General features: G+C 44.4%; 1 protein-coding gene across 3 annotated transcripts in view; it reads right to left on the bottom strand.

Moving 5' to 3' along the window:
* The window catches only part of ahdc1 (AT-hook DNA binding motif containing 1), a 34,127-nt gene that overhangs the window by 7,812 nt on the left and 11,143 nt on the right, over positions 1–15,172 (bottom strand). For 2 of the 3 annotated variants that reach the window (XM_015372384.1, XM_015372386.1), the window contains 4 exons: positions 10,040–10,227; positions 8,517–9,808; positions 4,511–6,228; positions 2,578–4,246 (listed from right to left, as the gene is read on the bottom strand). In XM_015372384.1, coding sequence (XP_015227870.1) covers positions 2,584–4,246; positions 4,511–6,228; positions 8,517–9,704 — 4,569 coding nt within the window. In that variant the 5' untranslated portion in view covers positions 9,705–9,808; positions 10,040–10,227 and the 3' untranslated portion in view covers positions 2,578–2,583. The remainder of the gene's footprint in view (positions 1–2,577; positions 4,247–4,510; positions 6,229–8,516; positions 9,809–10,039; positions 10,228–15,172) is intronic. The other variant, XM_015372385.1, reaches the window with a different exon arrangement.

Here is a 15,172-nt window from a genome sequence, read left to right as displayed (position 1 = left end):
ACTGGAAGCAGCAAAAAAGCTCTGCTGCTTTATTTTTTAATGTTGTACACATTAAGGTCCGACGTGCCTCAAGTGCCACTTTGATCCTTAAGCAAGTCCAGTAAGGTGTGTCCAAATTCGTCCGATGCTTCTGCTGCTCCTGTGTTCAGTGGCAGAGAATGGCTTGGTTATATTTGCTATTATAAGTGGGTAAAAAGTAGTTTTAATATGTTTTTAAGTGAGAAAGTCCACCTCAAAACATCATCTGTGCATTCAGTTCATCAAGATTACGACTCTACCTTCAAATATTTCACTGTTGTACCAGCACGAAACCCGCGTACAACAGCGGCACTTTGTCAGTGAAAATCCCCTTCAATGGCAGCCTCTGGCCCGGTCGACACTTGGGGGTTTTCCGCTGTTTTTCGAGGTGGCTGGAAGGCATTTTTCATGTTCGTAATCCAAACTGCAAGCTCCAGAATAATAAAAGCAAAGATTTTTTTTTTTCGGCAGGTTTTCGAGCTTTTAAGTTAATTTAGTGTTAATAAACTGTTTCAGGGGAGTGATCGTAGAGATCTGCATCAGGAGTGCAGTGTCTCTCTCCCTGCCAGCTCCCAGATCAGCTTCTCTGATTTTTTGATGTGCCGTGTTGGGCAGCAAAAGTTAAATTTTTCCAACTCCAGCAGCTGCTGCTTGTGAAGCCTGTCACCTTTCTCAGATGCTCAGAAGCTCATGAGGTGCTGCACAGATGCGTCAAGATGCGCCTTGATGCTCCACAACCAAACTTTGCATGTAAACCAGCTGATTCTGCTGCTTCAGCAGCGTGTTGTCTGAACGTAGCATAAAAGCCGATTGTTCCCAGGTTTAAACTGTTTTTTTGGCCAGTGGGAAAGGGGTAATAGATGAGAGGGGAAGAATGCATGGAGCTCTGTTTTTTGGGAAATGATCAGTGGTGTCAAAAGTACACACATTTTTTTCTTAAGCAGAAGTATAGATACTGCTGTTTAAAAACACTCTCGTAAAAGTTGAAGTATCAACTTGACCTTTTTACTCAAGTAAAAGTGAAAAAGTATGTGCTCCAAAAACTACTTAATGTATAAAAGTATAAAGTAACCTTTAAAAAAATAGCCAGATGCCACTATATGAATTGAAAGCAAATTACTTTGACAATCTCAAAAAATTCTTTGACATAGGGCCAAGGATGAGGGAGGTCTTGTTGGTCTCCGTCTTCATCACCTGTAACCGACCTTTCAGACATCTCAACATCTTTTTCTGAATCCTTCATTGTAGCATGGCTTAGACAATTAACGTTTGCAGTTTGAAGAACACCTGCTTGCTTCTGATGATTTCCTTTAGCTAACCAATGAGTGTTTGCATTATATGGCTCATCTAATTACACTAGTTTACACTAGATGTGGATGGCGCACATGATTTGCATTGAATGGGGCACATGACGTGTAATAACTATTCATAAACTTTAAACCAGGGGTAACCAATTAAAAATCAGCGGGGTCTGAATAAAGAAAATCATCAACCAATAAAGGTCTGGAGACATTTTAATTATGTTACACTAAACAGAATTTAACACTAGAATAAAATTAGGTATTTATGCATTCCTGTTATGCATAGAATTTTGAAAAAAAAAATAGAAATTGCCAAAAATTGCATGCCGTGCTATCTCAGAGGATTTTACTCTTGTATGACTGTATTCCTGTATATCCATCAGTAGTTAAAGGACAAGGGTCAGCAAATGCAAATTCTGCCCTGTAAAAAAATGACAGTGCAATTGTCGCTGTATGATCTGAAGCCTCATTTGGAGCTTTTAAACAGGCTTTTGAAAAACTTTGATAATTTGCTGATGTAATATTCTAAAAAATATTATATTTTTTAGAAGAAAAAAAAACTGAAATAGAATTATAGAGCATTCAGTATTGTAAGAAAGCCCACACTGTTTCTGAATAAATATATTATTGTATGAGTTAAGTTCAATTCCGTTTATGTCTTTTTCCTTGTAAGTGTGAAATGTGCAATGCTGCTGAATAGCCATAGCCATCTGACGCTCACAAATGCATCACATTGGTCTGTGAACGCTGTGCTGTGTGATTCACGTTTGATTTTCCTCTTAAGAGAAAGTTTTGCAGTTTCAAACCTTACGTCGGCTATCACTGTTTATTGTTGTGTGAATAACAAGAGACTACAACAAATAAATCAGCCGCACCTCGGACAAACTCTTTGGATTAAACGTTGTTCATACAGTAACACCCGTACTGGGGATGCATATCTTAGCAGGGATGCACTTTTCGGCATAACACCGGACCGCGGTCTGCTAATCCCTGACCTCTGCATTAAACCGAAGCCAAGAGTAACGAGTAACGTTTGTTTTAAAAAGGTAAGGAATAGTAAGTACAGATACTTGTGTGAAAAAGTAAAGAGTAAAATTCAGGAGTAGGAGGAAAAATAAGTAATGGAGTAAAGTATAGATACCTAAAAAGTGTACTTAAGTACAGTAACAAAGTATTTTTTAGCGTTACTTGACACCTCTGGAAATGATCCATAAGGTTTCAAATCTCAACTCTTGATACAAATGTGCAATAAACTCACCTGCTGTTACAGGCTGGTGACGCTGAAGCTATCATCACTGGCTGGCTCCAGGAGCTGGCACAAAACGCCTCCACCCTGAGAGGTCTGGGAGGGGTAGCGATGTCCCATGCCCTGGTAGGATTGTTGTGGCATAGAGTAGCCACAGGTGTCCTCCTGAACAGGCGAGGCATCTAGAGGACGTTTGGAGTACGGAGAATGAGGGAGGGGGCCCTGGCGAAGACCTGTGCTCATGCTGTGAGGGACCAAATCCCGCTTGTGAGGAGCCATAGCAGAGGGAGGGCTCCGTTCCTCGTACAACCCAGGTGTTGAGTGGGGGTGCAGGCCAGGGCTGGGATTGGGGTGCGCGTGGGAGGGAAGGTGAGTGTTAAGGTGGGGTTGACTGCTCTGGAGGTGTGAGGCTGGATGAATACTGGTGTGTGAGCTCAGGTTTGTGTGGCTATGATGCTGTGGGTCACTCATTTGGGTGTGCGTGTTTGCGGTCGGGTTAGAGAGTGAATTAGGGTGTGTGTTTCCATGAGGACTTGCGTGTGGATTGCTGTGGGTGTGCAGGGCTGTGTTTGAGTGTGGGCTGGGGCTGCTGCTGTGTGATGTCTGTCCGTACCAGTAAGGAGAGCTGCAGTAGCTGGGGGAGTCATACTGCGAAAACTGAGGGTCTTTTGGGGGAGGACGGGGAGAGGGGCTGAGCGCTGTGCCACAGTGGGGGGTTAAACGAGGTGAGGGGGAGCAGGAGGGGGAAAAGGTCCTGGACGGCAGAAGGTGGTAGGACTGGGGGGGAGGAGGGGTGGGTTTGGGAGGATAAGGGGGAGATGACACACTGGGTGAGAGGGAAGAGGAGGATTCACCAGGGTATAAGGCTGGATATCGCTCTTCAGAGGATGGTGTGGAGGGATGGGCCGAGTAAGGGGACGGGTACTCACAGGTGTCCTGGTGGTAGCTAGAGGGTGGAGCGGGATTAGGAGTGGCCAAGGGTGAGAGACTGCTACTGTCTCCACTGTAATAATCCAGCCCCTCCTGGAACAACACAGACCCCTCTGGGCCTCCAGCAGACATCATCAGTCCTGCTCCTGTCGCAGAGGTTGCCTTGCCTCTGACTTTGGATCCACTTGGACGCTCTCTCTGGCATGGAGATAGGCCTCCTCTACCTCCTCTAGAGCCTCTTCCCCGTCCTCCACCCCCTCCCCGCTTATGTCCATGAGCAGGTGTAGGGGAAGGACTAGATGGGGAATCAGAATGTAAGGCAGAACCTCCTTCCTTCTCTAAATGCGGATCAGTCCGTTTTCTGCGACCACGGCCAGGTTTGCTTGCCCCCCCACCTTGAAAAAGGACATCCTGGCTCCAGTTGTACGAAGGTCCTGATGCGCTTTCATGCCAGTCCATCATTAGTTTCTCTAGACTAGACAGACTAGATTGGCCTCCACTCACTGAGCTGGCCTCGTTTGGTTTAAAGCTGCCACCAGTGGAGCTGGGTCCGGTAACAGGAGCTGTTGAGCCAACATGTGAGGAGTCCGAGGAGGATTCTGACAGGCTCTCAGGAAATGGTGGTCGTTTAGCTTTCTGTGGGGTGTAGTTTGAGATATCCAAGATGTCTTTAGACTCACTGGAGCCATATTCACTGTAACCATGGTACTGAGACCCAAAGTTGTCTGCTGACCAGCCGCCAAAAGGTTGCCTGAAAAAAAAAAACACAATTAACTTATACACTTTACACTCAATAATGCTTTAGTTTTAACAAGTCTGTCTATTAAAATTAAGCAATAAAAGTTTACAGGGAATCTAATGCAAATATTACTATGTGGATGGAGTTCTTACTATGTCTTTCCTTATTCAATATTTTTCCAGACAAAACAATTATGATATTTAATAGTTTTCTGGGACATATTGAATTCTGAATTTGAACAATAACCAAAGACAACAGACAACAGGAGTAATTTACCTGCAGCTCCACTGGTTGGATGTGTGCTGCTTGTAACCCTCTAGTCCAGGGGAGCTGAAGGGGCTACCTTTGGCTACGGACATGTAACCTCCTCCAGGTGATGTAGGCCCTGCTGACTCCCCCCTCCCCATCGGGGAATGGCTTACTGCTGGATAACCACTGTAACCTCTCTTGGTGGCTCCCTGGAAATTAGAATATCCCATTTGATTGGCAGGAGTCCCTTTGCCATTGCCATGGGGTGACCCATATCCAAAGCTGCAGTCCGAGGTCCTTTGCGGCCCTACGGGAGGGGAACATGAGTAACCAGAGGGGTAGTGACCATAAGAGGCTGGATGGGGGGAGCTGGGAGAGTGTGAGAGAGATGGAGGAGTGGATTTAGGATATGAGGATGTAGTGGGAGATATTTGGGCTAAACTTCCATAGGTGTAAGGAGACCTCGCACAGGAGCCATGAGGATGTGCTGAACCCTCCACTCCTGCATTTGCTCCTTTTGTGCTCCATTTGGGAAATGGAGGAGACCAGTTGTGAGAGGCAGCTGAGCTGGATGGATCATAGGTAGAAGATGAAGATTTGCGAGGATCAGACTGGGAAGAAATGTCCAGCAGGTCTGAGGAGTCGTCAGAATCAAGTAGGGATCGGAAATAACCAGCAAATAGTCCTTGTGAGTCCTCTCCTGCAAGCCCACTCCCTTTGCTACCCCCTGGACCACTGTAGGAACCTCCTCGTCCAACATTACAACTAGAAAAGCCCCCTCTTGGAGATCCACAGAGTTGATATCCACCAAAAACTCTATCTTTATCCATAGCCCCCTCCTCGTCCCATCCACCCATCCCATTGGGCCATTCCTGTCCCATGGACATCCCTCCCCCTTTAAATGCACCATTTTTTCTCATACGTCTCCGTCTAACAACCTTCTCGCCTCCAGTTTCCGTTCCCACCATACCCCCTCCCCTACCCACCCCTCCTCCCACCCCCTTTCGTCTTTTCCTCGGTAATCCATGCTGAGACAGGAGATTCAGTTTCCGTTTTTTTCCAATTGACTCAAAGAAGTCACTGAATGTGCTCTTATTGCACTCACTGCCCATTACACCCCCTGCTGCTCCTCCACCTCTTCCAAGCCCCCCTCCTCTGCCACCTCTGGGGCGTCTAGATCCTGTGAGCCTGTGGAGCAGGGTGGATATTCCAGGGTTTTCCAAGGGTGTGTGAAAGCTTTCTGGCTCACTTGGTGTCCAACAGCGAGGAGGGGAGCAACGGCCAGTGGCTGGGGGCTGGCGGTTTAAAAAAGCCAATTTGGAGAGAACGTCCCCATATTCTGTTTTTACATCATTTGTGTCATTAACATAGGATGGATAAGGACAAGGGAGTTTAGTCCGACGTCGTCTCCTAGGTTTCTTGGGCAGTTCCCCAGGAACAGCAGCAGTCCCAGCACTAGGAGCTTCAACCTGTATTCCTGGTAAAGGCTGTTTAGGCGGTCTTCCTCGTCTGCGTTTGAGAATCACAGGAAGTTCTCCAGGAGGGAACATTACCATAACGCTTTTCCCATTATTCTTCATTCGGAGAAGTGCAGTTGGCTCTCGTGTTGCTTCAGACCCTTCTGGACTGCCGTCGTTAGTCTTTTCGGCTCCTGTAACCGTTTCCAAACTGGAAATTTTGTAGCTTTTCTGTCGACGGCTGAGACTGAAAGGAATCCGAGGCACCTTTACAACAATCTTCCTTACCTGTTGGTTAAAAGAGAAATGAGAAAATAAAACAATCAATGTATACATGGAAGAAAATTGAGTGAAGAAGTTACAATACTGTGAACAGTGCTTCGCAAAAGTATTCACTTTGTGAACTTAATTTTTTATAACTGTTGAGATACACATTTCAATGTAACTAACTGCTGTGTAGACATATAAAATAAAGTTTGATCTGAAAAGAAGTATGAAGAATGCTAATGCAGAGAGAAAAAACATAAGATATCTCATGTGCGGCTGTAAGTGTTGAGGGGGAAGTAGCAAATACATAGAAGATGGTACTCTTGTTAGACAAATTTTTTCTTGTATTTGTTCAAAACTTTTTTTCAGCAAGATACTAACAGGACATAATGCTCTGAACAAACTATCCCCACAATGAAGCATTCTGAAGGAAGCACCATGCTTGGAGGATTTGTTAGCAGAGACAGGGACATTGATCAGAGTTAATGAGAAGACGGGGAAGCCTAAAAGAAAACGTTTTGGATCATGCAAGAGACATAAGACTAGGACAGAAGTTCCCTTCCAAGCAGGATGACACCAAGCTTGAAGCCAGAGCAACAGGGCAAAGGTTTAGATGAAAGTATATATATCTATTAGAGTGGTCCAGTCAAAGCACAGAACCAAATCCAATAAAGAAAATATGATGTGAAAATTGCAAAGTAAAATGGGGAAAATGCCTAGTCAATCTCTCAATGTGGAAAGGTGGTAAAGACATAACCCAAAACAACTGAAGCTGTTGTATTCATATTCGTACTTGTATACTTCCATTTATCTGGGGCCGGGTTAGGGGTCCAGCAGTCTCAGCTGAGACTCCCCGAATTCCCTCTCCCCAGACTCCTTCTGCAACTCTGCTGGGGGAAGCCAGTTGCCTTCCTAGGCCAGCTGAGAGACATAGTCCATCCAGCAAGTCCTGGTCTGTCCCCTGAGCCCCTCTCTGTGAGACATGCCTGGAACACCTCCCGCAAGAGGCAACCAAGGGGCGTCTTACAAAGTGAACTGAGTCACCTCAGCTCTTAATGAGGAACCTGCCCCCAGATGACCAGGCAGCTCACCCAATCTCCAAGTGAATGCCCAGCTGCATAGAAAGCATATTTCTGCCACTTCTGTCCAGTATCTCATTCCTTTAATCCAAAATGATAAGCCATAGGTGATGACAGGAACCTAAACCAACTGTTAAACTGAGTGCTTTGCCATTTGGTTTAGCTCTCTCTTCACAACAGACTGGTGCATCAGCCGCATTATAAGATTATATATCAGTCCTGTTTATGCTTATGGACAGGACTTCTAGGTACAGCCAAGGACCAGAGAGGCTCTGGTTTTTGGAACAGCAGATTTCAACTCTGCTTTTTTATTATGTGGTTCTGTCTGCTCTCTTCTGCCAAGACCTAGAGCATAAATTGGAGCGGTTCACAGCTGTGTGCCAAGCAGCAGGGATGAAGACACTTCCTCCAAGTTCGAGGCTATGGTTCTTGACCAGATTAAGGTGGCTTACCCCTTTCATATTGGGGGAGAGTTTGTGCCTCAATGGAAGAGTTACATTTTGGAGTGCTGTTCACAAGTTAGCTCACTACAAAAATGATCTAGAAATTAGTCAACATTTCTTAAATTAAATGTACTTATTCTTAATTTGAGTAGGTAAATTAGACGATTTGCCAACAGAATTAGTATTTTACTCTTAAAATAAGATAATTACATAGTATGCACTTTAAATAAGACAACGCAATTGTTTTTACAACAGTAGTGGCTGTTTTATGGACACTAGGCTAACAGGAAAGGGGGTATGAGAGAGGGGGAGAGACATGCGGCAAAGGACCACAGGTAGGATTCGAACCTGGGTTGTCTGCGTCGAGGACTAAGGCCTCCATACATGGGTGGTGTGCGCTAACCACTGCACCACCAAAGCACACCCTCAATTGTTTTTTCTTATTTAAAATTTAAATTGTCTTGTACCATTGGCAAAGTGTCTCACTTACCTGCTCAATTCAAGAACACTGCACTTATTTTAAGAAAAATTTACTTATCTAGATTTTGGTACAATGGGGGTAATGGTGCAGGAGATCGAAAGACTGAATCTAGCATTAAAGCAAAGAGCTGGCCCAGAAAGCATTGACTTCGAAGGCTGAGTACAAATGCTTGAGCTTTTATTTGTTAAAAAACACCCCAATAAAATACAGTGACGTTTGTAGAATGAAGCCTCAAACTGTGCAAAGGTTCCTTTAGTAGGAGCAATTTTGCAAGGCAATTTTTTTTATAATTGTTAATACACTTACACCAACATAACGCCTTTTTTTGCTGTTGCTGGGAGGACATACCCCCAAGTCTGCATCAGGTTCTTCCTTCGTAGCCAACAAAGGTGCAGATTCAAAGGAAAGAGGAGAGGCAGCACACTGGCGGAGGGCCTGTGCTGCCAGACGCTGCTTTAAAATGCTCTTAGGAGCTGCTTTATGCACATATTTCAAAGGAGGCTTACACCTGGATTTTGGTCCAGGTCTGTGCCCGAGTCTTGGTCCAGGTTTAAGAAGAGGTTTTGGAGCAGGTTTAGGTTCAAGAGGAGTAAGAGAGTTGTCTTTATGGTAGGTAGGTGCTGGTAGAACAGCCTCAACAGAAGAATGCTCTTCTTTAACACCAGGAGTGACTTCCTCCTCTTTTACCCTCCAGATCTTCTCCTCTAATGGCTCCTCCTCTTCTCTTCCTCGGTCTCTGCTTCCTAATTTTCCCCCATCCTCCATGTTTCTATGCAGGCGAGATGATTTGCGCAGGTGCAAGGGGAAGCGAGGACGCCCCGAGCTGCGGAGTGCATACTTCTTCTCTGTCTCCACAGGGAGAGAGGAAGAATCCGTTATTGGGTTAGGCTCAGAGTGGACTGAACCATAGTTTAAGGGTGCATTAAACTCAACAGTCTGGGCTGGGGCCTCCAGGGGATTGGTAGGAGCAGGATGATTGCCAATCGCCAAAGGCAAAGTCTGAGGTGAAGTTGTGTTCATGGCCTCTAGTGTGAGAGTTTTACAGAGTTCTGAGTCTATAGAATCTGTGCCATTGTTGATTTCCACAAGTCCACAGTTGTCCATGTGTGGGTTTGAGAAAGCCTCTGCATCCACTTCTGGATCTACATGTGTTTGCATGTTTCTGAGAGTCTCTGAAAAGGTGTGCGCCTCAGCTGTCATGCAGGTCTCAGAGTGACTCCGCAGGTATGTGGAGTGCCCCAGCCTTTCCTGCAGATAAGCACCAGTTTCCAGGATGGACGGAGAGGTGGGGGCAATGTCAGAGGTCACAAGGGCCAGTCCTTCAAGAAAGGGATCCTGGAATGCCCCATGGAGTGTGAGCTCCCCTGTCCAGCACTCAGGTCTTTCCAGTCCCTCCAGTCCAATAACACAACCCTTCTTCTCAGTCTGAGTCTTCCCAAGACCTGTTGGAGCGCCAGTTTGGCTTGAATGAAGAGGATCTGACAAGCCACTCATTCAGTGAACAGTTCTGCAGGTATTCAGTCAGGATGTAGAGAGATTGTTTCAGCTGTCTATGCACGACAATTTCAACAGCTCGGAGGGGCAGAAAGCTTTAACACCTAAAGGTAGAAATAAAGACAGAGACCAAACGAGTTAAAATATGCCAATATCCCTTAGTTTGATTTATTTTTTTTAATTAGTAAACTCTGCCTGTTTTATTTCTTACTGCTCCTAAACTTTTTCCACCCAAACTGTCAATGTATTTGGTAAGGTGCCAAAAAGCTCCTCTGAAATACTCCTATTAAATGTGTCACCCACACACCAATATTTTAAAATAAGACCACATGTACCATTCATACCCCACTCCGTTGGTTGCTCCGACCGAACTGCCGTGGTTTTTCTGATTCTGAGCTGAGTCTGACTCGGTCTGCCTGACTGGCTCTGTTCTGCAGGGGATCATTGGGTCATCAATACTGCAGTGGAGAGCTCACAGACTTTTCTCTCTCTTTCCCCTGCCTCTGTCTTCTGCCCATGGTTGCTACAGTGCAAGAAAAGGAAGACAGAGACAGACAGAAGGAGAAAGGGGACAGAAAGTTGGAGAAGGTGGAGGGGAAGGCATGTGGGGAAAGGAGGAGCACAAAGAGAAAGAGAATAAGTGATTAGTACATGATGTCACAGCTTGAATTGGGCCAGACTGGAATCAGTATTTGAGAGAGGGCTGCACCATCTCCCATCAGATACAATTATGTTGGAGGATGACTTGCAGTATAAATTGTTTAAGTTGACTTCTTCTTTCATTTTTTCTATCTTATAGCAGGTTTTTGCTACATATGGAAGTACTTGAAGCCTGTTGTGTTGATCATTACTTTTATACTATGCAAACAAGCTAAGAAAATGTTTTACATCACAACCTTTCTAAATGATATAAACAATATACAGTCATTACAGCTGGAAGAAAAAAAGGCACATGTACAGTTATTGTTATGTTTTGCCAGAAACTGCAGATTTCTTATGGGATGCAACGCAAACAAAAATGTTTAAACACTGCTGCCACCAGGGGGAAGCAGAGAGGCGAGTGAAAGTCGAGGTGTTGAGAGGATGTAGAGATGAAGGTGACACAAAGACAGGAGTGATGGAGGGATAGCAGAACCTCGGAGAGAAGGAGAAGTACGGACACAGGAGGAAGAAACAGAAGTAGGAGACTTGGACCACATGTGCTGGCGGCCACGCATGCTCATCAGGCACAAACACAGGAAGGCTTGCAACATTTGTGAGCAGATATGCATGCACGCTGTTGGCTCTTAACTTTGTAGCGCACACACTCCACATTCAACACAATTATGTCCATTGTCAGATCTCTCTGCCTTTCCTTTCCAACATATGGCTCTGATTATGGAGGGAGGGAGGGAGGACAGAGAGCAGGAGGCAAAGAAAGTGAGAGAATGAAAGGGTGGGAATGTATGAAAAGGCGACAGGGCTGCATAAGACACAGGAAAGTGAAAGATGTGACTGAAATAGGAGGGAAAGAATCGTGACTGGACAAGCAGACAGGGAAATTAAGAGGAAAAAAGTTATGGAGGAGCAGGAGGAAGAGGATAAGTCAGTTGAGGAAGAGGAGAGGGGGTGTTTTGCTGAAGCTGAGTGCGGGGCTGCACGCATGAAGCGAAACAACCTCTGCTGCTCTTAGGAATGACACAACTGGGACAGACAAACATGGAGATGAACACGCACACACACACACCACTCGTACTTCTTTAACCCCATCACCCACTCCCTTCCTGCTGCCGCCTCCCTGACTTTCTCTCCCGTTCTCACTTTCTCTCCGGTCTAATTAACTGCGCTCATTAATCGTGGCTTCATCTGACCAGTTTGTGAGCGAAGGAGAGGAGCACATGCTTTAATTAAGCACAGCATCACATGTGCTCACACATACACGCTGTCACTCTCCAACACATACCAACACACACATGCAAATATGCCCCTGCAGCTTCGTCCTCCCACACACCGATTTACACATAAAGACAGACGCAACACGCACGCTCACGCACGCATGTGCTCCCCGCACGCAAAACAAAGACACACATGCAAATGCCCCTCTTCTGGGCTCTGCAGGGGGCATTTTGACAGGGTTTAGATGCGAGCCAATCAATTCTGCTATGATTCATTGTTTAGGCAAAGCACTCCTGGCATACTTCAGCCGCCATTCCAATATAATCATACGTAGCGAATGTGCTTTGGTGCATTTTCCCATGGATGGCTCTGGGGCTTTGGAACACACAGTGGTGTAACATTGTCTCAGTAAAAAACGCCGATGGTATGCACTGCTCCTACATCATGATCTGTTGAATCTTCTGTACAAAAAAGAAGCTCTGGCATGAGGAGTGTTTGAACACTTTTGATCTAATACATTTTTTTTTTTTACCACTTTCTTCATAAAAAAAGTTTTTGGTGTTATTGTGCAAATGCGGGGAAAGGCAGCAACAACACACCATGCCACAGAATGCCTGTGCGTTAGTGTGTTTGTGCAGAGACAAGAGGCTGCCAGTTTGGAGTTTGGGCAATTGCCCTGTTACGCAGTCTGGGAGGCGCAATGACTCTGTAGATGGTAGTTGTACAGCATATCTATTCTCTCCTCATCTATCTCACTGCCACAAAGGCTTGCAGACTCACAGGCCTGCCAGCAGAAACCCTCAATGAGGAACTAGACCCAGCGTGTGCGTGTGTGCTTGTTCACGCGTTTGCGCGACCAATTGTGTGCGTGAACAGGAGTGTGCACATGTAAGAGTGTGTTTTCCTGGGTGTGTTTGTAAAAGCACTCACTGAGCTCTAACGGGTGTGCAGTTGTTGCTAAGAGACAGGCAGCAGCACCGAAACAGCATGGGGGGGGTTTAGAGGGGGGTGGAGGGGAGGAAAAAGAGAGGTGGTGGGGAAAAGGGAGGGGGGATGGTGGGGGGGCTCCAAGAGGTTTAGACAGATAAGAAGAAGGAGAGGGATGAAAGTGAGGAACGAGATGGAGAAAGTGTCCGTGAGGGCCAGGAAAGAGAAGAAAAGAGGTGGGAAATGTGTGGGGAGGGGGAAGTGGGTCAAGGGGTCCACAGAGACCAAGTGACACCGCGTGGAAACCCGGCCAGCAGGGCTGATGCCGCTCCCTGTACATCAACTCAACCCTTATGCAACTTTAACCTGCAGCTCAGACAGCATCCGCCCGTCACAGCAATGAGAGACATCAGTGACGGCCGAGGACGGCATAACAAGTTGGTGGGTACTTAAGTTTGTCTGTGAGAGGTTTGCAGAGGAAAACAGAAGAAGAAGGAGACAACTTAGTGCTGTGTTGCATGATGAGAAAGCCACATCAGTTCAAGCAAATGAATAAAAAAAATCCTGTTTAGCTTTTTGAATGACTCCTTTTTCTGTACCCCATTCCCATAGCTATTTAACTTTTAACTTATTCAAAATACTAAAAACTAAAGAATACGGACAGACACATAGATACCAGGCATAACATAACCAGTATAGGCACCCTGACTGTCTGCAGCCTCACAAATAAGTTTTGATGCAGAGCCTTCTATCAAAATGACTTAGCAATTTCAGCTATAAGTTGGCATGTCTGATGTGTTATTGTTAAGTTGAAATTGATCATAATGGTCTGTATACTGGTGTATATAATCATTTTCAGAGATACGCTATTTGCATATGAATTTATTGTCATAACACTGTCACAAGTACAGAGCAATGAAATGAACTAATTTAATCCATCCCCTTGGGAAGCAGTGGGCTGCCATTGTGCGGCGCATGGGGAGCAGCTGGGGGTTAAGGGTCTTGCTCAGAAAGCCAGAGTTGCAGTTTGTGGGAGTTGGGCTTGAACTCAGAACCTCCGGATTCCAAGCTCTATGCCCTAACCACAAGGCTCTATGCCCTAACCACCAGGCCGCCATTCCCCCGAAAATGGGGTAAACTCTTGTTGTTCCTCTCCACGGAAATCTTTAGTAAATGAAAGATTTATATTATCTGAAGAGAAACAAGATGAATTTAAAAATATATTGGTCAAACTACTACGAATCTTTTTTTTTCTTGTTTTCACACAATAGGTTTCACAACTATTATGAAACTTATTTTTTGTTTTTTTGTTTTTATTTTCAAAGAAGAAAAGTTTGATAAGTCCAACTGGGCTTTACGTTTTTAATATTTAAGATATAGTCAAACCCGTTTCAGTTATTGCTCATTTCAATTTAATGATAGTGAAATAAGTGCCCCATTAAAGTCAAGAACCATGAGTTGCCATATTGAGTTCAACACAAGGGGGTATATACATCCTCACTGACTGATTAGCAAAAGAAAAGATATTTGGGGGGAAAAAACTACGACCCATCAATTATTTTTCTGTTTCTGAGTGCTATTATTGCACAAACTTTTAACACATTAGGTTAGGTTAAACTGGAAGCTCTAGCTGACAAGAGTGAGTCCTAGTTATCAATGACTCAAAATATCTGTATAAACATTTCTATAAGAAATAAAAGCTGTACGCAAAATAAAATCAGAATAATTAACAGACAAAGGCTTAAAACCATCAGTTTGTTTTAGTTTGTCAATATAATGTTCTTCACTTAGTGATCAATGAAGTTAATCGTTTTTCAATCATATTTTGACTTATTGACTGACTGCAGATAGAACAAGTATTGATTCTTCGGGGGAAATGTTTTTGGCAGATATATTCTTTTCCCTCCGATCATTAGAACTACACTGCCAGAAATAATCTAAATGTTTTCATTAGTTCATACATTAAATAATTCATTATTATTATTACTGGTTCTGGATTTAGAGATTTTAGGGTAATTTACCTAACCCTCTATATAATAACTCCATCGCAAAATCATACAGCAAACCAAAGCCTCTAGATTGGACCTTGTTCCATTTAATTTTGGCAACATAACATAATTAAATTTTGGTGTTTAATGTCAGTGATAATGATAATGCAGCATATATCTCAATTAGAGCTTTAAATAATTTAACAACATAAAACCAGTTGGATTTAGAAGTGTTTTTTCAAGCACTATTTGTAAAAAATAAATTAATATATAGATTTATTTTCATTCACTTAGGACATTTCTTTTTTTGGGGGGAAAGAGAAAGCTATTTCAGAAACGATAAAAAAAGAGTATGTAAAATAAGTATCAAATACCTAGTAAAAATGGTAAATGGCCTGTAGCGCTTTACACCACATTCAGTCATTCACCCATTCACACACACAGTCATGCACTGATGTGGCAAACTAGTATAGCCACAGCTGCCCTGGGTCTCACTGACAGAGGTGAGGCTGCCATACACTGGCGCCACCAGGCCCTCTGACCACCATTAGTACGCAATGCAGGTGAGGTGTCTTGCCCAAAGTCACAACGACACTAAAAGCCAGAGCCAGGGTTGGAACTGACAACCCTCCAATCACAGGGAAAACTCCTGCACTCAACGCCAATGTCACCCCTAAA

Source organism: Cyprinodon variegatus, unplaced genomic scaffold (genome assembly GCF_000732505.1).
Source record: "Cyprinodon variegatus isolate N-32 unplaced genomic scaffold, C_variegatus-1.0 Scaffold71, whole genome shotgun sequence".
NCBI lineage: Eukaryota > Metazoa > Chordata > Actinopteri > Cyprinodontiformes > Cyprinodontidae > Cyprinodon > Cyprinodon variegatus.
This window is presented reverse-complemented; position numbering and strand designations above follow the sequence as displayed.